Source organism: Neovison vison, chromosome 12 (assembly GCF_020171115.1).
Source record: "Neovison vison isolate M4711 chromosome 12, ASM_NN_V1, whole genome shotgun sequence".
In the NCBI taxonomy this organism is placed as follows: Eukaryota; Metazoa; Chordata; class Mammalia; order Carnivora; family Mustelidae; genus Neogale; species Neogale vison.
This window is the reverse complement of record NC_058102.1, coordinates 18284481-18312380: the sequence shown is the minus strand read 5'-3', so window position 1 is coordinate 18312380 and position 27900 is coordinate 18284481. Positions and strand designations below refer to the sequence as shown.

At 39.7% G+C, this 27900-nt stretch overlaps 1 protein-coding gene across 1 annotated transcript in view; it reads right to left on the bottom strand.

Annotated features, from left to right (window-relative positions):
* C12H12orf42 (chromosome 12 C12orf42 homolog) overlaps nt 1-27900 on the bottom strand; it is an 83823-nt gene that overhangs the window by 47603 nt on the left and 8320 nt on the right. The window contains exons 3-5 of the mRNA XM_044227360.1: nt 16639-16677; nt 14125-14231; nt 6948-7054 (exon numbers count right to left, since the gene is read on the bottom strand). Of these exons, the coding sequence (XP_044083295.1) occupies nt 6948-7054; nt 14125-14231; nt 16639-16677 (253 nt within the window). The remainder of the gene's footprint in view (nt 1-6947; nt 7055-14124; nt 14232-16638; nt 16678-27900) is intronic.

The window sequence follows — 27900 nt, the reverse complement described above, 5'->3', positions numbered from 1 at the left end:
TCTATGTATTGTGCCCAGTGATTTTAGAGGTAGGCTATGTATTTTTCCAGTCCCTGCCCTAGCTTTGTGCTTGGATGTATGAGAGATAGAGAACAGTGGCCAAAAGATGTAGACCTTACATGTCAAGTGTTAGGTCGGAGAAGAGCTTCATGGTAACAGTGTTTCCTAGAGTTGTCATTCCTCTTATAATCCATGAGTATCAGAGAATCAGGTAGTGCGGGCGCCTGGGTGGCTCAGTGGGTTAAGGCCTCTGCCTTCGGCTCAGGTCAGGATCCCAGTGTCCTGGGATCGAGCCCCACATCGGGCTGTCTGCTCCACAGAAAGCCTGCTTCCTCCTCTCTCTCTCTCTGCCTGCCTCTCTGCCTACTTGTGACCTCTGTCTGTCAAATAAATAAATAAAATCTTTTAAAAAGAAGAAGAAGAAGAAGAATCAGGTAGTGGGTGGGAGGTCCCAGCTTCTCAAGGGAAAGCACTGCTAGGTGGAGGTGGGTTTAGGGTTGTAATGGAAGCTAAACCTGGGAATAGGTCTGTACCAACACCTTACTGTTCAGCAATAGGCCTGAAAAAGATTCTAACAACTTCCGAGTGGATAATGAACAGAAGCAAATGATACTTGTACATCATGTCTTCTAGAAAGCACCAAGGACCAGAAAGACTCCTGTTCACTCAAAGATGAAAAAAATATGAATTCATATAATGCTGCATCAAATGGAAATGCAGTTATATACAGCAAAATGAAGGAGAGAATGCATCATCCCAATGGCTTACAAAAAAAACCCTCCTGCAATCAATCACTTTGGGAATTTTCAAAAACAGAGCTGGGCAGCATAGACACAGATTGGTTTTCCTGACCAGCAAGAGGCAGAGTCCTCCAACCAGTCCATCCTTTTAAGAACAGGAATGTGTGATCAGAAGCCACTGAAAGATCTTGAGTAAGAGAGAGATAGATGATGTGAAGGGTTTCAGAAGAATGTAAGGACAGCTGCACAGAAGCAGACTTTCAGAGCTGGCTAGAAGACTCATGTATTTTATCCACTTCTATGATGAAATACAAGATGGTAGATCCAGATGCCAAGATGCTTAGATGGTCTGGGTAGGGAATGAATAGGAAGGGAGGCACCCTTGCTCTGGACAGTAGAAGAGATTTTTGAGGAGCTTAGAAGGAAAGTAAAAGTGGCTGATGGAGAAGGATGAAATGATTTTTGCGTAAGGAACAAGCAAACAAACCAAACAGAGCTTGGTATCCTTAACAGAAAGAAGATATAGCCTTAAAGAACAGGAACAGAAACCAGCAAAAGAATGGATGAGATGAAAACAACAGGATGACCGGCAAAAACCAGTAAGCAGAGAGAAGACAGAGCAGGGTAAGATGAGGAACAATTCCAAATAAATTAAACGTCTGATAGAAAAATTGAGATCTTCTTTGGATGACTAAATGGAGTAACCAACATTACGTAAAAAAAACAAATCATGAGTAAGGAAGACGCAGCAGACACTATTGGTGCAGTAGAAACCATATTCTCTACAAAGAGAGGTCACCTTTCATTCAGGTATCCACACCTCCAAGAAGTAGCCCTCTTCCCAGCTCAGGGGAAAATCCCTATTAATGGAAATCTCATTCCATCCAGTGTAATTGGTCAAGTGGAAGACACATGACTTAGTTAATCATAATGAGACCTATAGGCAAGTCTTCTGGGGGCTTCTGAGAAGAGTTTGCTAATGAAGATGTCCACACACAGGAAGACTGCTTTTCTTCTGGAAGGTGAGGCTGTCTTACTAGCATGGGGGGACTAATTCAAGATTAGGGCCCCCTCACACTAGCCTTGGCAGCCTTTTTGCTGGTTAGATTTAAAAATACTGATGTGCAGGACAAACGAGAAGCTCACCCTTTCTGAAATAAAAAAGAGCAAACCAAGTAAACATGCTCCTTCAAAATTTTCCTTCAGGGGCGCCTGGGAGGCTCAGTCATTAAGCACTTGCCTGTAGCTCAGGTCATCTGCCATCAGCTCAGGTCATGATCCTAGGGTCCTCATATCAAGCCTGGCATCAGGTTCCCTGCTCAGTGTGAAGCTTGCTTCTCTCTCCCAGTCCCCCTGTTTGTATGTCCTCTCTCGCTCTCAGTCAAATAAATGAAATCCTTTTAAAAAATAAAATATAATATAATTATACTTGAAAATGTCCCTAATAAGCTGAAAAATTAATCAAGAGTAAGAATTAAAAATGAAAGAGCAGAAAGCTGAGGGTGAATATAGAAAAAAAAAATGTAAGCATATAAACTGGTTTTATTTTGTTTTATTTTTTTAAGATTTTTATTTATTTATTTGACAGAGATCAAAAGTAGGCAGAGAGACAGGCAGAGAGAGAGGAGGAAGCAGGCTCCCCGATGAGCAGAGAGCCTGATGCGGGGCTCGATCCCAGGACCCTGGGATCATGACCTGAGCCGAAGGCAGAGGCTTTAACCCACTGAGCCACCCAGGCACCCCTATAGACTGGTTTTAAAGAATTGTGGTAAATAATATGATTCAGATATAAGAGGATATATAATTGAATTAAAATCAATGTATTCATAATTAATTAAATCAAAGATTTACTAAAAATAGTATTCTACGTTCTATAACTGAAGACCAGGAAGTTAAGAGGTACTGGGAGTAAGCATGGTTTGCTAAATTCCTTATGTATGAAGGAAAAGTCAAAATACACTTTTTGTATAAATTTTTCATCACAGATCTACAGATGGGATAGTATTTTATAAAATATTAAAGGTAGCTCCTAAAATAAGACCATATTATTATCTGCTTGTTACAGTGGGAGGAAAAGGTACACAGAGATTAAAATCTTCCCTCAGAAGAAAAGATAAATATGTCATTCCTTTCGAGATAGGCAAGACTCCTCTCTGCATATGGTCCCTTTAACTTACTTTCTGTGAAACCCTTTCAACTGTGTCAAATATTTCTTGCTGTGTCCTGCTGATACAACCAATTATCACTTTTTCCCTGCCCCTAAAACATTAAATCTTCACTTTTTAAAAATGTATACCAGGGATTTAAGGGTAAGAGAATATACTCATTTTATGTTCAGTTTTCAGAAGTTTAATTTGGATACATCTTAATGTGGATTTTTTTTTTTAAATCCATTTGGGATTCTCTCAGTTTCTTATATGTGTGGGTTTATGTTTTTCACCAAATTTAGGATGTTTCCAGCCTTTATTCCTCCAAATACTTCTTCATTCTCACTCTTCCTCCTCACCTTCTGGGCCTCCAACAATAAAAATGTTAGCAATTTGGTCATTGTCCCACATGTCCACTAGAATATTCTTTTCTTTCTTTTGTTCATATTGGTAAATTCTATTGATCTTCCTCAAGATTCTGATTTTTAAAAAAATAGAGATGTGAAGAAATCTAATTAAAAATATATTTCCAAGACATATTCCCTAAAAATTCATAGCGTACTTTTTTTCCCAGAGCTCTTCATGTAACTAGGTCCTTCTTATTTTTCAGATCCAGATTTAACTGTCACTTTTACAGGGAATTGCTCCAAGTTTACTTCTACTATGTTTTTTTTTTTTTGCACAATCTGTAATTATGTTGTTTATATATTTTAGTGGCTTATTTTCTGCATCTTCTCCTAAAAGCCAGTTCTAAATGCCAAGAACCACGTCTTGTTTGGTACTGATTTGCACAGAGCAGGCACTCAGAAAATACTATTTTGAATCAAAAGTGAAGATATAAAATAGCTACACTGTGTATGTGCAAAGAGAAACAACTGTCATGGCTCACATATTCTAGTGAAGCTCAAGTTAGACAAAAAAAAAAAAAAAAAAAGATGATGCATGTGCCCACAACCTGGAGATTTTAAGATGGGTAAACCCTAAGGAGGGGATCCCATATGTGGCCCCTTTTTGCCTAGATGTGCCTAGATAAAATAAATTTAACGGGTGTCTAAAGATTTTTGAAAATCAATTTCCATCTTAATTTCAGTCTAGTTCAGAGATACTGAAAAAGGTCTAGATGCATAAGGCACAACAAATTCCTTGAAAGCCTCTTTCCTCCATTCTTCCTTATTTTCTCCCTCTCCCCCTCTCATTCTGTTCCTTCCTTGCCCTTCTTCTCCCCTCATTCTCTCTCCTGTACAAATATCCCCCACCATGCTTCCCCACTCCCAAAACCCCAACGTCCCCCCCGTCACACCAGCTGGCACCACAGGTTCCCTGTCCTTTCCTCTTGCCTCCCCTTCACACTATCATTTTTCTTCTTCTCTTGTCCTTGCTACTTTCCTGCTTCTTTACTCACCATTAGCCTGGTCTGATATTAAAAGCCAAGGAGCTAATTGATGAGGGCAGAATTCTTCTTTGCTGATAAATTTGAAGAAGAGACCAAGTGGACTGAAGAAATAGAAAGTATTCTCCCTCTGAGGAAAGGTGAGGGAAGAGGGGGCTGTACAGGAGATAGACCCTGAAGAGTAAAACCAAGCTCCTGGACCACATCATAATGGCACTCAAGCATAAGCACAAGGTGCCAAATCCATGCCAACCCATTCCAAGACATTGCTTTTTCTCACATTACTATCTGCTCCCTATTCTCCATCCATTTTTCTCTCTGTTGCTTTTCCCTATGAGGTTTCATCAGGGTTTTCCCCCTAATGAATGATAACTGTGAGCTGGAGGCTGAAATAGAAAGTTGTCTGTCATGTTATCATTTTGAAAAAGGCAAAGTTCATGAAGAAATGTTCAAACATAGCCTAGAAATCTATCTACTGGATGAAGACATCATTGACCTAGGTTGAAAGGAACTGGCTTTAGGCAAGGAAGTATAATGGTTAGGATCACAACTTGGGAGAATGCCGGATCTGCCTTATCTCAGTTCTACCCCTTAGCAGTGGTATAACCTCGAGTCAGACAGCGGACATCTCTGGTCCCAGTTTCAGAAAATAGAAATGATAGTATGATGTCTCCTAAGGTCTCTGTAAGGATTAAGTGAATATGAAGTGGTAAAATGATGCCTGGCACTGTAATCACATTCGTCAAGTTTAGCTGCTGTTGAATTAGACATAGGTTGGCTGATCTTATCCCAGAAGACAGGGAGGCTTAGGTTCATGGAAGCTAAACAGTCTGAATAGAGTTGAGACCAACATATATATACCAAGCCCTTAACTAATATCCTCCACCAAGTACTAAACACCTTTAATGTAGTCTTTGCTTGTGTTTACATGTAAATAATTGCAGTGTGCGATTTTCACTCACAACAAACTCTGCAAAGTGTGGGGTTCAAAAGACACCCTGAGTTCTCCCCAAAACACAGAGGTTGCTATACAGGCTCAGAGAAGAGGTCTGCACACTGAAAAATTCAAAGAGCCATCCTCCCAGGCGGGTTCAACCAATGAACCAATGGCCAGGATACTCGCAGAAAATGCTTTTTTCCCCTGAGAGTTCCATAGAATTTAAAAATGAAGGGGGTTGGGGGAAGGCAAGTACAAAAGCTAGGAGGCACCAGTGAGGGGAGGCAATTGTGTTTTATTAATCCATGATTAATCCAGCATGCTAAGGAAGACTTTTTACAGAATCAAAATTTATGTGGTTTTGATCCACACAGGTTAGAAAACACCATTGCATTCACTTGCCAGTGCCTCCTTTGCTTTGTGCTTGAGTCGTATTCTTGAGTCTGGTAGGAACAAAGGATAAAGAGCATTTATATGAGGACCAGCAGCACAGGCACTTTGATAAATGTCCTTCTTCCTCTCCCTTTCTACAAGATGCTTCATAAATTTCCCAAGAAAAGCCTTGGGTTTATATTTGCACTATTTCCCCTCAAAAGCCAAACAACTGGAAATTGCCCCAAATGCAGATTTCTGTAACCCATGGAAAGTGTTTTCAGCAAGGAATGGGGGGATGGCAAATCCCACTCTGAGCTCTTGCAAGAAAGTGGTGAGAAAGGTACAGAGCATTTAAGGTTCCAGTGAGCCAGCATTTCTTCACCAGGGTAAGTGAAAGAGTCCTTTCAGAATCCAAGAGTTTTCTCACAAGTTTTAGTAGAAGAAGAATGAGAGCCTTTGGCTATGGCAAAGAAAGAGCAAGAGAGTTTCAGGAAAACAAAGAGGAAGCTGTCTCTGCAAGACCCAGTCAGTTTCATCCACCTGGGGTCTGCTATGATGTGATTCTGCAAACTGGCAGGAGATATGTTTGAAAAAACTAAGACATTTTGAGGCCATTTCCTCTCTTCATATTCTACCTGGGAAGAGGAGAAATGAGTCTTCTCCAGGAAACCCTTGTGGTCTGTAATACAGAAATCTCCAATCTTGGTGAGACTTTTCCAGACAATGCATTGTGTTGAGGCTGATAGTAACACAAACAGAAGGGTAGGATGGGGTAGTAATCACAAGAAACCTTCCCAAAGCACACCTAGGGACATGGGAAGTGCTTAACTCTCAGTTCTGAAAAGAACATTTCCCCCAGTTCAGAGCTTTATTCTAAGTCACAAAGGAAACATCTATAAATAAACCCATTTGAATGTCTGTGTCTGTTCAGGTCCATTAGACAGAACTATAGCCTTTGCTCACTTCTGCTCTGCTGATAAGAAAATGGGTTTAGCTTCTTTTTTCTCTTCTCTTCACACCACTTGGATTTGTTTCATGTAAAGCAAAACAAGCACTCTTACTTCCTTCTTGTTATTTAAGTAATGTGTTTGTTGCTTTTATTTTTTTATTATTTTTTATTATTTTTTTATTTATTATTTTTTTTTAGTGTTTAATGATTCATTAGTTGCATATAACACCAGTGCTCATCCCAGCACATGTCCTTCTTAATATCCATCACCTGGTTACCCCATCACCCTCACTTCTGTAACCCTCAATTTGTTTCCTGGAGTCCAGAGTCTCTCATGGTTTGTCTCCCTCTCTGATATCTTCCCATCCAGCTTTCCCTCCCTTCCCCTGTGGTCCTCAGTGTGGTCCACCTGTCGCTGAAGGAAGGTTCCAGTTTCTCAGGCCAATCAGGACTCCAAAAGATCCTTCTTTGGCCATTGCCATCATCCTGGGTCTGGACCTGACCTCATGATCACACCTAGGAGAGGAAAATTAAAGCTCCACTCATAATGTTAAGTGGGGTGACAACCTCAAGTTTCTCATCATCCAGTAAGATAGTCTGAACTCATTCATGGAATGATGGAAGAGTTTCCTGCAGTGAGAGAGGCAAGCCTCAATATACAAACACTTTCCGGGCGCCTGGGTGGCTCAGTGGGTTAAGCCGCTGCCTTCGGCTCAGGTCATGATCTCAGGGTCCTGGGATCGAGTCCTGCATCGGGCTCTCTGCTCAGCAGGGAGCCTGCTTCCCCCTCTGTCTCTGCCTGCCTCTCTGCCTACTTGTGATCTCTGTCAAATTAATAAATAAAATCTTAAAAAAATATATACAAACACTTTCCAATTTTCTATTCATGCCATATTTTTTTAAGGTCCCATTGGCCAAAACAAGTCACATAATCAACTACAGATTCAAAGAGTAGAGAAATGAATTCTACCTCTTCATTGGAGAATTGAAAAAAACACATTTCAAAGAGACATTTGGGGGTGAAATGAATTACTGTGGTCCTCTTGTAATTTTGTGAATTTTCCTTAGTCATGTCATAAGAAGAGAAACTTGAAAAATCCCAGGCATGTGAGATCACTGGGGTTATTCAAGAAGCAGTAGGTTGAGAGACAGCATAGAGAAGCCATTTCAAGGGTGAAAGTGATTGCTCTAGACTGATTAAGACAGCAATCTCCAAAATCTCCCAAACTTTGTGACTGAGTATGATAGAATTAAGGTCTTATTCTACTTCTTACTTTTCTCCCTAAAACAGGTCCTCACTCAGTAATTCTCCAACCCAGTAAGTGACAGTACCATTGTCGAGTTGGTTCAAGCCAAAGAAATGAGAATCGTTCTGGATTCCTACCTGTCCCTTATTCCCATTTCCTAACCATCCACAGTCTTACTCGTTTTATCTGTCTACAATTTAGACAGATAAATTGTATCTGTCTAAAGATACAATTATCTCATCCTCACTGCCATGATGGCTATCTGCCTCCCCTTCATCTTTCACTTGGGACTTTTACTGTGGTCCCCTAATTGGTCTCCCTGGTTCCTCACTTGTCCTCTTTATAATTATTGTCCAAACAACCACATTGGGATCATTTTAAAAAATGTACCAGAGGATGATATATCTCCACTTAAAATCTTCTATGGCCTCACACTGTATTTAGAATAAATTCCAAAACTCCTGATTGTCACCTAAAATGCTCTTTACAATATGGACCTTGTTTGTGTCCAATCTCAATTTATATAGCTCTCTTGTTTATTAACTATATTCTAGTCAAACTGATCTCTTTTTTTTTCCTTTTCTGAACACATGAAATATACAAATCTTGGTAAATACACAAATCTAGGTAAAATCAAATTACATGACTTCCTTGCTTAAAAATAAATAAGTAAATAAGTAATCATTCTCCATTGCCAAGCAACCAAACCAAACTCGCTCGACGCTCCTCTGCTCCTAGGTGTCTAACCCTAACTGCTCTCCTTACTATTTATAGGGTTCTGCCCTTGTCAAGATATGGCTCCCACAGCCAAGATACTGCTGCTCATCTGTCCTGCCTATGGCCAGGTGAGACCCTCATCTCTGGAAAAGTCTCTGCTCTCTTCATATCCCCATTCCTTAGTTCCCCCTCAATTCTAGCATGCTTAAAGACTTCATGTCCCCAAATTTAAGATGAGTATCAGCACGGCAAGGAATTTAGAGCTATCAGAGCAAGCCATGTAGTTGTTTTAACCATGACACTTCTCAAAGTTATACCCATTCTCTCAACCATCAGATCCTAGAATACTGACTCTTGAAGCCACACATTTTTGTGATACTGATAGTGGTAATTACTTTCCATTCTTCCATTGTATTTCAAAAAGAATTAAGGGGTTGGCATTGAATTACATTAGCTGGCTGAAACGAATCCTAAATTACTCTTTCTCTGTAAAACTAACAAAAGTGGACTGGGTCAAAATTTTCAGTAATGTTTAATACAAGCCATCAAAGCTGAGAAATCCTAATTATTTCATTGAGGTTTTTGGCAGGGGACGGAGAATCAGGAGGGTCTATCAAAGAAAACCAGCTAAAGTATATTCATAAAATATGTTCTCTGAAGTTGCAAGAAAAATGGAAGAGGAAACTCTCAGTGTACCACTGTGTATAGAGCCCCAAGTTAACGTGTTCAGTAAGACAGCAAAGTCCAGAATGTTGCTACTAATCCACACACTTCTATTTGCTCACAGACACACTTTTATTTGCTTAGAGAAAATGTGGATGGATTGCCAAGAAACCAGAAAAAGCAGCTTCCTATGGGGGAGGGGGAATGAGGCAGATTGGAGCAAGGGTGGGAACAAGACTTTGCACTATAAACCTCTTTAAATTTTGGGTTTTGAGCCATATGAATGAATTCCACCACCACCAACACACACATGGTTTCCTAACTTCTGTTAAAAAAAAAAAAAGATGAAGAAGAAGAAAAAGAAGAAGAGTTTATGTGGAGATCACAGGGTGACAGGATCCCATTAAAACCACATTACTCTAGAACTTTGGAAATATAAAATCAACAAAACCTTTCAAACAGTCCTGCTATCTATATATATGCAACAAATTTGATTGCTATATAAATATAAGTAAATAAATAAATACATTCTAAAATAAGACATTGTCCAAATGAGAGTGTAGCAGTTATCAGCTTTATCAATCACCTTAAAAACTTTTTTTCTCTTAGGTAAGACATATAAATTCATTTATCTTTTCAAGTTAGTGAAATGGTCCAAAATTGTCATAATAGTTTATTGTGACAGCACTGTATAGAATGTAATTAATGCAACCACTTATTATTTTGGTTTGACCCAAAATAATACAACAAAAGTATTATTTTGGGTCAAACCAAAATAATACTTTTTGCTTGTCCTGTATCAATTTATTTTGGGAAACTATGCTTCCCATTCTCCTTCCCCCTACCCCTCACACACACACACACACACACACACACACACACACGATTTTGTGTAATTTAAATGCAGCTGTCAGAGTTAAATGCTGGGGTAGCAAAAGTTGACTGCTGTGCTCTATTCTCCCACATGCCCTGATTGTTCCAGGAATGAACATGAGACTCAGATCTGACCAAGCAGAGTCAATGGATAGGAGGTGGGGACTGTTAAAGATGCCGAGCAAAAGAGGATTTCTCTATTTTTGAACTGACAAGTTCTAAGAATCATATAAACCTGTAGCTGATAAGACCCATTACTGCTATCCATTAGCATTCTCAAAATGAGAATTATATCAATATGGACATTTTTTTAAAAAGAAAAAGAAAATCCTGATAATATCAGTGAACAGTGGATCCAGCCATATTCTGAGCCAGTCTGTCCCATGGATTTACCAACTTCACAAGCCAATGAAATCTTTACTGTTGCTACTTTGTAACATATTTCAAGTGTTCTTCAATAAAGTCTTTATGCTTTTACCTGTACATATTTTAGAGCTTCTTTAGAAACTCTGGTCTTTCTTGACATTATTTCTGAATTTACCTGGAAAATGTAGAAAACATAAACTTCTAAGTTTAAGAGATTCAGAGAAATTCTTCATGTGACCAGTGAATCTGGAGCAAGGTAAGGCAGCTCTTTCATGAGGAGGGCTGGGCTATAAGGTAAAGGGAAAAATACACAAAATAAAATTAGGTCTATGGTTCCGAAAATAATCCATGCCACCTTACTTCCATAAATGAAATATTATTTTAAAATCTTCTTTATTTTTTAAATAAGATAATCCTGATAGTAACTGCAATTGACTCCAGGTACCTATATATGCACATCCTTCCCATATATTTCATTAAAGGGGCTAATTAACTTATTTATCTGTTCATTCAACAAATTTTTACTGAGTTACACTATATGCTGGATGTTGTTCCAGAAACTGGGGATATAACAGATGAAGTCTCTGTCCTCATGAAATTCACATGCTAACTGAAGGTGACATAAAAATAAATACATCTATAATATATCAGGTGACAATTTTTTTTTTACTGCTAAAAAGAAAAATAAGACAAGATAAGGGGAATGGAAAATGTTGAGGATAATGTACCAATTTATATACATAAATAAGAGATGCCTTCTTGGACTGGGTAACTTTAAAGCAAAGATTTGAAAGCAGAGATGTCATAGCCATGTGATGTCCTGATGAGGGTAATTCTGAGTACAGTCACTGGAGACACAGGGCATAGAGAAGGATGACAGAAGATTGAAGCAGGGGAAGCTTTGAAGTTGAGCTTTGTCTCCTTGAAATAATAAATAAAAAATAAAAGGGGAAAATGAAGAGAAGAAAGATGCAAAGATATTGGATAATTAATAGGAGCAAGGTCATAAATTAGGATGGCCTGATTCAATTTGAAATTAAACAATTCAGCAAACATGTAATCAGCACCAACTGCCCACTAGCATTTGTGCGTAATGCTGATTGTTTGGATATGATTGGATATTACTGTTTGGATCAATATATGTTTAAGGTGGTGTTAGTTCTCTGGGTCTATAAGACCAAACAACCCTCGCATGAGGAATGGGATCTTTCCTGAAGGCTGAGGTTTTCATCCCACAGCCATACTCCCCCAGCCCCAGCCATTCCCTGTGGAAAAGGCTTGTTTCTCAAGCCAGAAACTTGGAGCGGAGAGGGAGGGTCTTAAGACGGAACAGAGGAGGAACTCTTCCTTGGCCATGACTACAGACCAAAGAGGCAGGACAGACCTACTGGGATGAAACTTAAGAGGACACATAATATGTTAAAAGGTGGATTGAGAGCCAGGAACCCAGTGCCCCAGGCCAGCTGCACCAGCAACAGGGTGTGGGAGATAAACTGAGTCAAGGTCAGACACCTGTACTTGTTAAGTCTCCACTGCTGCCAGCCTTTGCTTTATCTCTAGAAGTATTTGTTCCATCTTAAGTAAACTCTTTTTGAAAATCATCTCAGATGAGCGAAGAGAAGTGAAAGGGAGGGGCTTGCTACACTTTAAAGGGAGGAGGTGGCTCAGAGGTGACAGTAAGAGATCTTGAGAGAACGTGAAGTGAGAGAAAACTTTGAGTGGCTAAGTGAGTGCCGCTAACTACCCCAGGCCATCTGTCCTTGGAGAAACCTTGGAGCTAATGGTTCAGAGCAGGGACTATCCAACAAGGAAGGCTGTATGTGGAAAACACACCCCCACTCCTCTCCACACATAGGAGCTGGACAATTTACCCTTTACTCCTCAGTTTCTACCTCTGCAAAATGGGGCTAATATTACCTCATAAAAACCATCAACCATGTTTTGTTGACAGAAAATTAACATACCAAGGCTATGTAAATAAGTCAGCGCTGAAGATGGGTCTCAAATCTACTCTTCCCCACTCCCGACTCTGTGTTCTTAACCACACACCATCCTGCTTCCCCATATCATTGGCACAACCAGCAATCCAGACATCCAAACCAGAACCTGGAAAGTCACCCTGGCCTCCTCCTACCTTCTTCACCCCCAGATCCACTCATAACCAAATCCTGCCATCCCCCCCATCTCAATGTCCTTCAGACCCATCCCCCTGCTACAGTTCCCACGATTCACCTCAGTGGAATTCCCTTTTCACCTTCTCTTCCTAAAATCCAATAGAGTAAATACAATAATAGACAATAACATTCACCTTCTTAACTGTTCAATGGTTTCCCATTGACTAATTGATGGTTCTCAAACTTTATTGTGCATAGAAATCACCTGGGGAACATGTTAAAATGCAGATTTTTGACTCAAAAATTTGAGAGGGAGGCCCAGGAATGTGCATAGTTCATAAGCATCATACACGTGAGTGATAAAAGTAATATGTAGATGTTTCTTAATCAAAGTAAATCCATAGACTACCATTGGGGAGTTGGTTAGAAATGGAGATTCTGTGGCCTGGCTTTAGTCCTACTCAATCAGAATCTAAATTTTAACAGAGTTCTCAGCTGATTTGAATGCATGTCAAAGATGTAGATGACACTTTGATCTAAAGAATAAAATATCAAATCATTTTCCATGGTATAGGAGGCTGGTCATGACCAGAATTCTTGCTGTGATCTAAGCTTGACAAACTGGGGAAACTGAGGCACAAAAAAGCAACTGTCTTCTTCATCTTGGTCTCCCCAGGGCCTAGCACACTCTCTGCTACATAAGACACGCTGCTTTGTTGATATAGGCGGAGTCAAAGTGAACCACTTCAGTGTGTATTTTAAAACACATTTGGTACAGCATGACATTCATACGGTATCTTCATCAAGGTATGATTTAACTGAAGTGAAAAAGAATGGATGGAGAAAAGATGGTCAGTGTCATATATTTTACTCCTTATATTTTATATTTTACTCCTTACATTTTTTTAAGGATATATTTTACTCCTTAAAACACTGAACATGTTATCATTGGGCAGGGGAGGGGGGGACTTCGTCCTGTCTGTGCAGTCCTCACTGTTCGCAGTTGATTAACTGCCTGAAGTCAAATCCACGCTCTATATATTAAAGCACAACCCCCACCATTTTTTTGTTTTGTTTTGTTTAAGAAGAGCAAACTTTCGTCACAAAGATACAAGAACAGTCAATATTGATCTTCTTGACGGATGGCGCACCTCACGCCACAGGCCACTCAAGCATCTGCTCATAACCACCCAGCCCTCCCTTTTGTGGGGAAATAATGCTAAGTGGCCTCCTATGCGATCGGCTGCAGATTGCAAATATTTAAAAGAAATAAATTTCTCTGAATGAAAAGCACCTTTCTTTGTTCTCCAACCCCCTCTCCTCCTAAGTCATGTTGATTTTAGGGCTGTGCATACTGCCAGCACCTGTACGTTTCAATTGTTTGCTTGCCAACATCACCGTGGTTTTCTTGCTTGGGTTCAGGAACCATTCTAAGTACAGTAGCCAATGATGGTGTATTTTCTTTCTCTCTTGGCAATCTGCAGGGGAAGCACCGGCTTCAGGATACCTAGCAGCAATTGTAATGAGAGGACATAAGGAGAGAAGGACAGAAATTGGAGCTTCTCTGACTGAACACAGTCCCCATAGGATAATGAAAATAGATCACCTCTGCAGTCCAGAAAGAACGGCTTGGATTTCCTCACGAAACTTATTCCTTGACAGAGAGTTCTTCAATTTGACTTGGGGAAATCCAGAATCATTCTTTAACCGACCCTGAAGACCCACAACAAGAAATAAGGGTGGGATTTCAGCAACAGGAAATTCAAATTGTGATTGAAGGCAGCCACTTAGAGTATCACCCCCAGGGTCTGAACATAAATATGGAATAAAACGATCATTTCTTCTACATGAAGCATTACCCACCATTTGGTGAAGTAGGATCATGCCCTGTGTGATCTTGATCTTTGCTCTTAATCTCTTCCCACTGAACATTAGTGTGAAAAGAAATGCAGCCAGGCATGGTGACCGTCCAGTGCAGGTGGCAAATGAGTGCAGGGACAAAAATGGTCTATGTGGAAAGCTTCAGTCCTTTCTCTAACCCAAAGCAGATGTCTCCTCCAAAAAAAGGGTTACAGCCTCTATGACCACCACCACTGGGGAAGGTATGTGTGCCTTTTCAGCCCCTACATTCTTTGATTCTACTTCCAGGACCAAGTATTTAGACATCCATGTGACTCCAAATCATGATGCATTTGGTTTACATGTGTGTCTCCCCCCAGACTTCAGGGATAAAGCAAATGCCCACATCTGAGCACAACAGTGCATTACATTCTGTTGGCTACAAGGATTGAGATTCAGAACCAGTATCATAAGATTTTTGTTGAGACGTCCAGGTTCAAGGTTTGACGGTGAGAGTACAGAGTCTGGGGTTGCCACAGTCACCTCACCGACGTGGCACCTTACCAATGTGGCAAGCACAAGTTGGCTTTGAATTGCTTTTTGGATAAAATGGCTTGAGTTGGGTGAGCTAAACCCTCTTCCTGCTCTGACTGGTGCCCGGGGACATGTATTAGTGACATGAGGATTTAAAATGCAATCTGCAGTCATGGAATGGTTTCTTTCACTCTGGGTTAAACTGATTAATTCTGATAAAGATGGTACTGATACTGGAAAAGATGATGCCCACTTTGCCTTAGTTGGCATCATTCTCCAATTAGCTGAGTCTGAAAATCCTAGGTACTTTCCTTATCCTCAAAATGAAAAATATGATACTTGCTACAAACACAACTAAAAGAAAGAGGTATTTCGCTTTTGTTAACATATGTAGTAAGCCACAGAGTAAGGAGCTAAAATCAGCCTCCCTATTTGCACTAAGTTAGGATGATCTTCCTGAAATTGCATAACAAATGTTTTGAATTATATGAAAATCATTAAGCCACCTTCGGTTTCTTGTAAGACCTCCACGAGTGACAGAAATGTCAGAGGAAACATGGAAATACTGTTGTATAAATTTAAGTTCAAAATTAAATTCAGATTTACACAAAACAAATGTGTATGAAGAGTTAAATATTTTTTAAAATATTGCCTGCAAAAATCTTCAACTCTAGATGTACTAAAATTTACATTTCAAAATAATTTATCGTAAATGTATCCCAATGTTGTCACTGTCTATAAAAATACTCTTAACAGCTTGAGAAACATTTGCATCAGCAGAAAGATTCTTCTGAAAATTAAAAATCATAAAAAAATTATTTGCAATCTTGGCTATCCATTGATATTTAATAGTAAGGCACTAAAATGCAGCCTGCAAACTGGGTTCCCTAGAACAAGGCTTGCTGACTACTGGGCTTCACTGTAGCATCAGGCAGTGAGCCTGCCTTTCCCATGACAGATCCCTCAATGTCAGAATGTGAAGGGCTTTTCTCTGCCTTCTCTACAGAAGAATGTTCCAAATACCAGCCCAGGAAATATTTATCTGGCTGATAAAATTCTGGGAATAGAACAGGGAAAAGGGTCTGAAGTTCCCACAAGACTACCACCTAAAATTTCAAGAAACCCCTGTTTGGAGATTCCACATCATCTCTGAGTCCAGTGTCCCTGTGTTGAGAACCTCTCTAGTTTAATTTTGCTAGACAATAAATCCTTGTCTTGACTCTACAGGGTGAGCCAAGGAAAAATGGAGTTCTGGAACCAAACTATCGCTGGCCCTTTATTTTAGGCCCTGTGCCTGTTTCTTGCTATAGAAGTTATGAAAAACCTTCAAGTTCCAGGTTTCTTGGGAGTAGAATGAATTGATTCACTTCTCCTTGTAGCATCCCTGTGTAGACCTGTGTTGGGAATCACTCCATTCTGTTAGGTCAGTGACCACATTTTAACCAATTTGACAGCTTTCAAAAGAACTGTTGAAATTTCTCACTCAATATTATCTCCTCTCATTTTTTTTTTTTTACCTTGTGGGTGAATGCATTTTGTTTTAAAGCAGTGCTTCCCAATTATTTTCAAAATCACATGAGACAAAAAATATATAACATTTGTAGGGAGCAATGGGGTAAATGGATAAGACTATTCAAGGCCAAGGCCAACCGGTCTGACTTTACCTGCTATCCTACCCTTCACAACACTACTGAGAGGACTAAATCGATTAATATCTCAGCCTACCTGTGACCTATTTGCAACATACCATTTGGGAGGCTTTGTTCTGTTGTTGAATCTGAAGGGTCTGGGGAAAGGGAGAAGAGAGAAACAGATGTCATCAGTCTACCATGTTTAACCAGCCACCACTCACTGCTCACTCTTCTATATTGTCTAGGTTAGATGATGTTTTACCCTCTGTGGTCATCCATTTCTTGGTCCCAGAGTATCCTTCCAGCCGATCTAAATGGTATCTTTCTTTCTTTCTTTTTTTAAATTTTATTTATTTATTTGACAGACAGAGATCACAGGTAGGCAGAAGCAGGCAGAGAGAGAGAGGAAGGGAAGCAGGCTCCCCGCTCAGCAGAGAGCCCAATGTGGGGCTCGATCCCAGGACTCTGGGATCATGACGTGAGCTGAAGGCAGAGGCTTTAACCCACTGAGCCACCCAGGGGCCCCTAAATGGTATCTTTCTGATACTTCTTACCAGGAACACCAGAGGCTCTAAAGGCTTCTCTATGATTACTATCCCTGGAAGTAGTAAAGACCCCAATATCTCCACAAGTACCTAGATCCATGATGACTCTTAAGTACAGGAACCTGAACTCTAGACACATTCAACTAGGTCCCTGAACACTGGAGAAAGAGGCCCACCTATCCCAGCCAATGAGACAGAACTGCAAAGAAGACAAAGGAAATAAACTAAAAGAAGCTAACATACATTTTGATGGGACAGTCCAACCAGTACTCAAGATCGTGGGATTTGGAATTGATAATACCTGCACTGAAAGCCTACCTCCACCCCTTACTAGATACGTGATCCTAGGAAAATTATTCTAGCTCTCTAAGTTTCAATATCCTCATCTGGAAAACAGATTAAAGAGTAATTCCCGTTGCCCTGAATGTTTAAGTGAGAAAGCAGTTGCAAAGTGCCTAGCACAGAGAAAATATTAATGAGGGTTGAAAGGAAAAAGATAATATTCACAAAGAAGAAAAGATAGGGCCTTATAAAAAAATACCATTAAACAAGAATAAAAGGAATTAGGGCCGCAGTTTACAAACACACCGATACTTAGGCCCCCACCATCTGCATAGAAGCAACATACATATAAAGATATACTATTTATAATATAGGACATAAGTATAAATAGACTTGTGTGATGTATACATGTGTATACATACATTTGTCAATAGCATCTGAGGTCCTTACATGCAATGTACATTACAAGCAGTTCTAGGAATTAGCTTCTTGAAGTTGTTTTCCAGGAAAAGAACAAAGTTATCATCTCCACTTAGTTACTAATTAGCCCTTCAAATGGGGTCAGGCATCCTTGCCTACTGTTAGCCTTCTTTTAACAAGTGCATAAGCAAAAGTACAGCTGATGTCTTATTTTATCATCTGTTTTGCTCAGGAGCTAGTCCACGCACAATTCTATGTAGCAAAGAGAGCCCAATGTGAATATTTAAAATTAATACATCCAGACCATCACACACTTATAACTATGGACCAAATTTGTAAAAAGAAAAAAAATTACTAAAGTGAAAGAGAATAAATATAAAGGTCAACACCTCCTTGACAGATGTGGGTACATATATTACTAAATGTAAAGGTGTTACTTCTAAAGAAAACATAAACTGAAGTTCCTTTCAGGTTCTCCTTAGTGTTGAGGTTCAGATTGTACTTGGACAAAGGAATCATAATTCAATTATCCAAAGATTTATTACAAAACACTTTGCCCACACTGGATATTTTGATGTGTAAACATCAGAGTATTACACTCCCTCTATCCCAGGCTTCACATTTCAGATTTCATTAGCCAATAAAGCCAGGTTTATTTATAATAAAGTTAAGCCCTTCAAACCACTGACCATGGAAACCAGATTTTGAAATAATTCAGATTTGTGTTTCTGTTCTTTCTAATTAAGGGTAATATCGGGAAGCACAGACAGTGGGTAGCATTGTTCGAGCACCATGGATTTAAGCAAGAAAATCTGATTATCAGCTCATGTCAGAAGCCAAGCGATAATGCAGCTTAGCATTCGTTTGGGCTTTTTCTTTGGCCAAAAGATAATTACCGTTCGTGAGGCCTTACGTAAGTGTATCTAATATCTAAGGCCCAAAAATTTATGAATAGCAAAGACACACAATAGGCAAAGAAGAATTACTGTATTTATTATTTCTATGGCTTGTTCCACCATGATAATTTCATTATCTAGCAAAGTCAAACCTCTAAAATCAAAGTATAATTTCTTAAGGGACAAGAAGTTAAATATGCTGGCAAGGTTTTCTGCCCAATTTCCTCTGGTGAAAGTTATTTCTAACAAATAAGAAGTAGACCAGCCAGAATTCTAATAGGAAATTTACCAAAGGGGATTCAGAGTTACCTATTGAGGCCATTGCAAAAACAGATGCTAAGCTTCTACAATGAGGTATTTTTTCTTTCATAAAGTATTATTTCTTAATCCTGTGCTGTTGAAAATAAATGCAATGCTTCCCACCAAACATTATCGAAAATCTGAAGATTGAAAAGCACTTCTTGGCAAAGATAATGGTGTCAGAGTGAGCACTGCTGTACTAATGCAAACAAGCAACTTGAGTATATATCATGCAGAATAAATTTTGGGAATTCAGAGGGGAAAAGTTATTTTGAACTAGGGGTTAGAAGTTTGATATATAATAGCAGATCTAATTAGAAGGATGAAAAGAAACTGAAGTTGTGATATTTCTAAAATAAGAGTGTTGAGATCCTCCCAAAAAAACATAGAGAAGCACCTGCTTTTAGAAGGGAAAGATGGCATGATTGTCCTTAACTCTAGATTTTTTATTCTTTTAGGAATAACTTTTATTATTAATCTGCTATTCATCATATAGCAGTAACAACAAACCCTTGAGTACTTTGTATAGACCAGGCATTGTTATAAACACTTCAGACCTGTGAATTCATCACAACCCAATAAAATCAGTACTTTCCTCTCCCCATTTTACAGAGGAGGAAAATGAGTCACACAGAAATTCAAATAACTGTCCAAATGGCTCTCTCTACCCCAAACTTAAATATATGTAAGATTATCAATTTTATTCATCTTCATAACTTGATTTGGTTTTAGATCTCAAACTTCTAATCTTTAGCTCAAATCATTTTCCCCTGGCATGTCCAGAATTTATTCTATGAAGTCTATACTCAGGCTACTTGTATTACAACAGTGCTTACTCTGACATCATCCTGAAGCAAAAGGTTCATTAAGACTGGTCAACATAGGGGCGCCTGGGTGGCTCAGTGGGTTAAGCCTCTGCCTTCAGCTTAGATCATGGTCTCAGTGTCCTGGGATCAAGCCCCACATCGGGCTCTCTGCTCAGCGGGGAGCCTGCTTCCCTTCCTCTCTCTCTCTCTGCCTGCTTCTGCCTACCTGTGATCTCTGTCTGTCAAATAAATTAATTAATTAAAAAAAAAAGACTGGTCAGCATAGCTCCACTGCTGTCTCAGGCACTAACAATGAGCTCTCCAACTTTGGGTACATTGCCAAGCTCTCAGTTCAACAGATGCCAAACGCAACTAACGAATTATTGAACACTACATCAAAAACAAATGATGTACTATATGTTGGCTAATTGAACATTAAAGAGAGAGAGAGAGAGGTCAAATGGGAACAGCAGAAGTAGGAGAAAGGGTGACACAGAACTTGATGGAAGAAGATGAGGATCAGAGCCTAGGTATGGCAGCCCTACACACTCCTGCTTGCAGCTTCACTGATACACCAGTGAGGAGGAGCTGGTGCTTCAGGCCAAGTCTATCCTGTGCTTCTCTATCTTCTACATTTGCTTTGATGACTTTTTGACTGATTCCCCATGCCTTAACTTTCCTCTTGCATTTTTCTTATGTTTTATTCTTGCCTTACATTCTGGAATATGTTCCTCAACTTCTTCTTGCAGTATTCTGTTAAACTATTTACTTTTAACAAGCATATATTTGAGTCCATGAACAGTTTCTGTTTGTTGAGGGCTTCTTTTTCAAGGACACAGCTCTTCTTATTTCATGGATTCTCTCAGAATTCCCCATAAGGCACTAATTAGATATCATCCTTTGGCTTCTGAATTATATCTGTTTTTTCCAATGCCAATTTCCCTGTTGGGCCTTCTTGGTTATTTTTGTGCAATTGGTTTCCCTTAAATATTGACGATCCTTGGTACAGGCATACCTCTTTTTATAGCATTTTCTTTATTGTGCTTCACAGATATTGCATTTTTTACAAATTGAAAATTCCTGGCGACCCTGCATAGAGCAAATCTATCAGCACCTTTTTCCCAACAGCATTTGCTTACTTGGTGCATCTGTGTCAGATTTTGGTAATTCTTACAATATTTAAAACTTTTTCATTATTCTTATATTTGTTATGGTGATCTGTGATTGATGAATACAACTTGCTAAAAGCTCAGATGATGGTTAGCATTTTTTAACAATGAAGTATGGTTTAATTAATGTATATATGTGTTGGGTTTTTAAGACATGATGTTATTGCACACTTAATAGAATACAGTATAGTATAAACAACTTTTATAAGCAACAAAAAACAATACAAATTTATTTGACTGACTCTATTGTGGTTTTCACTTTATTTCAATGGTCTAGGACCAAATCCACAATATCTACAAGGTATGCCTATATTATGAATAAAAGCCTAGTTGATGAGTTTCCTTGCTGTTTGTGCAGATGTGCTTCTCTTATTGGAGAATTCAAGGCTTATTCCCATGACCATGAGCTTGGTAGAGGTGGTCAAGGCATGTGAACTGACTGGCTTCACTTCTGGGTGGGTGAGCTGGCTGGGGCAACTCTGAACACCAGAATGAGAAGGCTTCATTCTAAGGAACAAATTCCCACATGAGGAGTGTAGGTCCTCCCTCCATTAAAACCTCTCACTTTTTTTAGAAAAACATGTGTTCCAGTTTTGTCCTGGAGAGAAGACCCTGCCTGCAAATCACTCCTGCCTTTTCATCAATTCCTGGAGATTTTTACTTAATTAGGGAATTTGGAGAAAAGAACTGAGCATGCTTAACTCAATGCACTCTCCTTTGTCTTTGGGGTCTACAAAAAGCAGGTGATTCCAGTCTGGTTTTTTTTTTTTTTTTCCTATTTTTTTCCAATTTATTTATTTTCAGAAAAACAGTATTCATTATTTTTTCACCACACCCAGTGCTCCATGCAAGCTGTGCCCTCTATAATACCCACCACCTGGTACCCCAACCTCCCACCCCCCCACCACTTCAAACCCCTCAGATTCCAGTCTGTTTTTAGTCATGAGATAAGCCTATCAGGAAGAGTCTGTTGTTTCCAAACACCCTTGGGGAGTTCTTCCTTTTCCAAGTTCTACCATGGTAGTTCAGGCAAGGCTGCCATTTTGCCCAAACACCTAAATCACATTCCTAACCTATATGGTATTTCAACATCTATCAGCCACCTTCTCTGTCATCTCACTGGTTCAAAATTCACTCAGAGAAGAGAGGGGTTTTATTTATTGATCCCTTAGACCTCAGGATAAACATTTGTCTGGCTTTTTCGTTTGTTTTGTTTTCTGATATATTCAGCATCAAAGGAAGGTCAAGGATTTTTTTTTCCAATTTATTTATTTTCAGAAAACAGTATTCATTATTCTTTCACCACACCCAGTGCTCCATGCAAGCCGTGCCCTCCACAATACCCACCACCTGGTACCCCAACCTCCCACCCCCCCGCCACTTCAAACCCCTCAGATTGTTTTTCAGAGTCCATAGTCTCTCATGGTTCATCTCCCCTTCCAATTTACCCAAAAGCACATACCCTCCCCAATGTCCATAACCCTACCCCCCTTTCTTCCAACCCCCCTCCCCCCAGCAACCCACAGTTTGTTTCGTGAGATTAAGAGCCACTTATGGTTTGTCTCCCTCCCTATCATATGATCTCCCTGATATGAGGGAGTGGTGATACAACATGGGGGCTTAAGTGGGTAGGAGAAGAATCCATAAAACAAGAAGATCAAGGATTTTGAATGTACATATGCACCTTGTCTTTGTCACCCTTCTCACAATATGATACTTAACTGCCTACAATTTTCTTCTTCTACTTATTGATTCATCAAGGGCATGTCTTCTCATCAGCACATAGCATCCTGCCTCATTCTTTTAAAGGCTATAGTATTATATAGTGTTAAGAATGCATTTAACCAGTCCCTGTTGATAAATATTTTCTGAGTTTTGGCGAATGCTGCAATGAATAAACTTGGTTCTCATATTTCTTTATACGTGAGAAAATGTAGATGCCACCATTTGACTTGTGTTTCTCTGGCTCAGCTTCACATAATATAATAATAAGTAATGCATGTTCTTTAAATTCATTCTTTAAATGAATAAGGTGGCAAATTACTGGGAGTGTGAAAATAAACCACATCCAAGGTAATGTAGTAGTTGGACTTGTGCTATGGGATTTAATTTCTACTTAACTTTTTTTTTTGAAAGAGAGAGAGGGCACAGGCACAAACATGAGCAGGTGGAGGGGCAGAAGGAAAGGGAGACACGCAGACTTCCCAGTAAGTGGGGGGCCCAATGTGGGGCTGGATCCCGGGACCCTGAGATCATGACCTGAGCTCAGACCAAGAAACTGACACTTAACAGACTGACCTGCTTAGGTACCCCTCTACTTAGCCATTCTTGAATTCAACTTTCCCCACCTAAAAAATGGGAACATATTTTTAAAAACCGTTGAAAGATACAATAAGGTAACATCAAAAAGTTACTTAGCCCGGGGAAATGTAAGCTATTTTGAACTAAAATCATACATCCATGTAAATCATTTAATTAAGTGAGGTCTGGGTGCTGTGACCCTTTCATGGATTGGGAAAATCACCAGAAGTGCTTGGAAGTTACAATGCAAACAGAGCTGCCTCAAATCAAGAGGGCATATTCATGCCTCCAGGATTTCGAAGAGTATTCACAGCTCTATTATGCTCATTATAATCTCCTTCGATCTTCTGATGATAATTTTAAAAATTAATTTTTTAGTTATCTAGTTTCTTATTCTTCAAAGATTTATATAATGACAGCTATGTGAGCATTCTAAGTCTTAGGGAATTTATATGACATTATAAGCAAAAGTTTTTATGAAAACATTGCTTATACGCTAGGTGGTATTTAAAGCCAGTATGTTTCTAACCCTAGGGGATACAAAAAAGGTAAATGAATATAGTGGAAAGATCTTTAGAGCCATATAGACCTGAGTTTAGAGCCCAGCAATCACACATGCATTCACTCATTCAACAAAATTTAAGTGGTTTGGATGCCAGACACTATCTTAACTGTGGGTGAACAAATTCCCTGCTCTCTCACTTAAAAGATATTTAAACCTCATCAAATAATTTAGCTTTTCTTTTTTTAGGGTGCAATGCCAGCTCGTAAGCTTTTCATAAAGGCACCTATAAAGTGCATAGCAGTGTTCAGTAAATGTTGGTTTCTTCCTAATTTAAAACTGGAAATTTTCTTTCCCAGTTTAGCTCCTTCCCAATTAAGGCCTAAAAATTTAAGATAAGCCACAAACATATTAACACACTCACAGAACTTAATGAAGGAAACCTTAGCCCATAGAAGAATAAAGAGCAGAATAGTGACATCAAAACCAAGTTTAAGAAGTTAGAGATCCTAGAGCCTAGAACAGGCACATGGTCGATACTCAAAAGTGTCTATCGACTGGATATATTAATCAAGAATTCAAATAGCTAGAGTTTCACATTTGACAGGAGGCAACACAGCATGTTAGGGAAAGTTCTGTAACAACAATTAAGAGGTTCAAGTTTGAGTGTACGAAGAGTGTGGTCTACCAGCAATTTTTCCTTGGGTAAATCATGACCTTCTCCAGCCTCCGTTTTCTCACTTCGAAAGTGAGAAGTTTGAGCTCCATCCTTCCCAAGGTACCAATAATTCTAGGTGGAAAATACGTGTCAAAACTTCAGACTACCACTCTGAAGTTTATTTGCATAGTCTGAAGTCGAAAGGCACATGTGTCTTCCACCCTCCCATCACCTACCAGAGATAATTGTAAGGGCCCAGAGAGGTGGGTTTTATCGATATAGCTCTGTTTTATTTTTTACGCTAGTTTAAAGTATAGACCAGCAAGTTAAGAAACAAGTGTCAACACACACACACCAAAAAATCCATTTTAAAATCTAAAGACTAAAAATTAACCAGTCACGTCATGTTTTTAGCAAACACACTTACCATTGTGTAGAGTTTTATTGTCCCCTTGGTGAATAGAAGTCTTTAAAAATGTATATGCCTAGAACTGAATACCACGTCAAATCTATGGGCACCGCATGTTTAAACACCTGCATCTCATCATCAGCCCTTCATCATATTATTAAACAATAATTATACTTATGATGAGTAATGAATCCAAATATATCTTTCCTTGAGATATACTCGTTCTTGTGTTATATAAGTAACCCATTAACAGAATATGAAAACTACTCAGGTAAAACAGATTCATAACTATATCCAGATAATACTCAATAAAGTGTTTTTTAAGATTTTATTTATTTATTTGACACAGAGAGAGAGAGATCACAAGTAGGCAGAGAGGCAGGCAAAGAGAGGAGGAAGCAGGCTCCCCGCTGAGCAGAGAGCTGGATGTGGGGCTCGATCCCAGGACTCTGAGATCATGACCCAAGCTGAAGGCAGAGGCTTAACCCACTGAGCCACCCAGGCGCCCCTCAATAAAGTTTTTAAATGATTATAATGAATTGTAATGATGTCACCTTCTACATGAGTGAATCCTTGCCTTATTTTTTCTGAGGATAATCAATTTCATCATTTCTGTTCACCAGGATTCTAAATTTTACCGGTCTAGTCAGATTTAAATAAACCAAAAAAAAAGTTTTCCCTTGAAATTTCAGAAGTTTAGTTTGATTTTTCTCATATATGAAAGGAAAGTGAAATTCTGAGGTAAAAGCTAAGCTTGACTTTGCTTAAAACCAGTAACATTGGCTGATGGATGTACAGAGGCCTCCACAGGAAATAATCCACCTACTTCCCAAAACAGAGGGCAGCATTCTCAATCACTGCAATCAAAATGGGCCAGCCTCAAAAGACCTTCAACGTCTTAGTCTATAAGATTCAATACCAGTTAACTTCCAAAAGTCAAAAACAAACAAACAAACAAACAAAAATGGAGTGGTCTCATGAGAAAGAGAGACATAAACAGTGCCTTAATCAGAAGGAATAGTAGCAAAAGCTAACGTGTGTGGCAGAATTTCCACAGGTGCCAGCACTGCTCTAGGCAATGTACGTTAAATCCACAACAGCCTTATGAGGTAGGTGCTATCATTATCCCATCTTACAGATGAGGAGGCGAAAGCAGGGGAAGACAGGCCTGGGAAGATGAGGAAGTTAGGGCATCTCACAGGGTGGAAAGCAGCAAAGCCAGAATTGAACTCAGGCCATCGGACCCCAGGGTTTGCTTGTACCACATCCATCTTTCACCATGCATTCCACCTGCCACCCATTCAAGCAATAGCCACCTGGAAGCAGGTGCCAGCACCCTCAACATCACATTGCTAAGGAACCTGGAGTATAGTCAAGGGCTCGATGGTAATTCCAAACTCGACTCTGGAACTGAACCAGTGTTTTGGAAATCCATCCTGTCCTGCCCCTCAGGTTTTCTCTGGCTTCTTTCATCCTTTCTCAACACTCTAAAGCCCTGAATCTCATTGAACGACGTCACCTCTACCGTGAGTGAAGGAGGCTGTCTAAGCGCTCAGAGTCCTCGGCCACTCACAGTCTTCCTGAAATTGTTATTAATGTCGGGCCTTGATGCTCAGGCACAAAGTGTGCATCACAGAAGGAAGTTAACGTGATTCGAGTTCTAGCAACCGGTCCTGCAGTGTGGGATTGCTTACAAGACACCGAGCAGACTGTAGTCGCCCTCCCTCTCTCCGGAAGCAAGGCAGCTTCGAAGTGGGTTGAACACCCTCAGGTACCCTGAAGTTGTGCCCAAGGCTCCAGGTGTTAGACCTGGGAGGAGACCTTGAGAATCGGGCCAGCTGCCTGGGCACTCTTCCTGCAGGAGCCCCATCTCCTGAGAGAAATGCACGCCTGCAAACGTGTCTGCAACCTCCAAGAAGCCCGCTGAACAGTCCTGTTAAACCAAAGTCACATCCTGCCACTCACAGCCCTCCAGGGGCTCCTCATCTTATTCCGAGTACAATCCCCATTGGTTTCTTCCTGAACCCAACAGGACTGGAACCCGCATAGATACAGACAGACAGACAGGCTGAACAGGATCTGGCATCTACACAATGGTATTGGCCAATTCAGTATGTGGTTTTTGTTTGTTTGTTTGTTTTTATTTATTTGACAGACAGAGATCACAAGTAGGCAGGGAGGCAGGCAGAGAGAAAGGGAGAAGCAGGCTCTCCGCAGAGCAGAGAACCCAATGCGGGGCTCGATCCCAGGACCCTGAGATCATGACCCGAGCTGAAGGCAGAGGCTTTAACCCACTGAGCCACCCAGGTGCCCCAATTCAGTACTTTTTTAACATAAAAAGGGAGCTTACTGACAATTATCCTGAAATGACAGGTATATACCTGGACTGTCCAGGCAACAAGGAAGTCCTCTTATCTCTCATTTCATCTAGTACTCTCCACTCGTGACTTTGCTATTCCCTCAATATCCTATCCTACCTTATTGTCTCAGGACATTTGCACTTGCCGTTCATTCTACCTGGAATATACTTCCTCTATGTGTCATGACTTTCTTAACTTGATGGTCCAAGGACCTGTTTATCACCATCCTTTCTATTTCAATGAATGAAAAATACAGAACTTCCCTTGAGTTCCCCTCTTCTTTCTACCCGATGTTTGCGTATTCATTCAGCAAGCCATCTGATTAGTTTCCGACGCTGGAGCCACAGACTGCATATAAGTATAATCATACAATAATTTTCCCTTAGCGTAATGTTTCCAAGGTTTGTCCACATTGTAGCATGTATCAAAACTTCATTCCTTTTTATGGTTCAGTCCATTGAATGTATATACCACAGTCTATTTATTCTTTCACCTACTGAGGACGCTGGGTTGTTTCTAACTTTTGGCTATGGTAAAGAGAGCTGCTACGAACATTGGCATACTCATATCTGTTTGAGTCTTTTTTTAATTCATTTGGGTATATATCCATAGTGGCTACACCATTTTACATTCTTACCAGCAATGCACAGGGGGCTCCAATTTTTCCATATTCTTTTTATTTTTAATATTTTATTTATTTATTTGACAGAGAGAGAGAGAGACAGCGAGA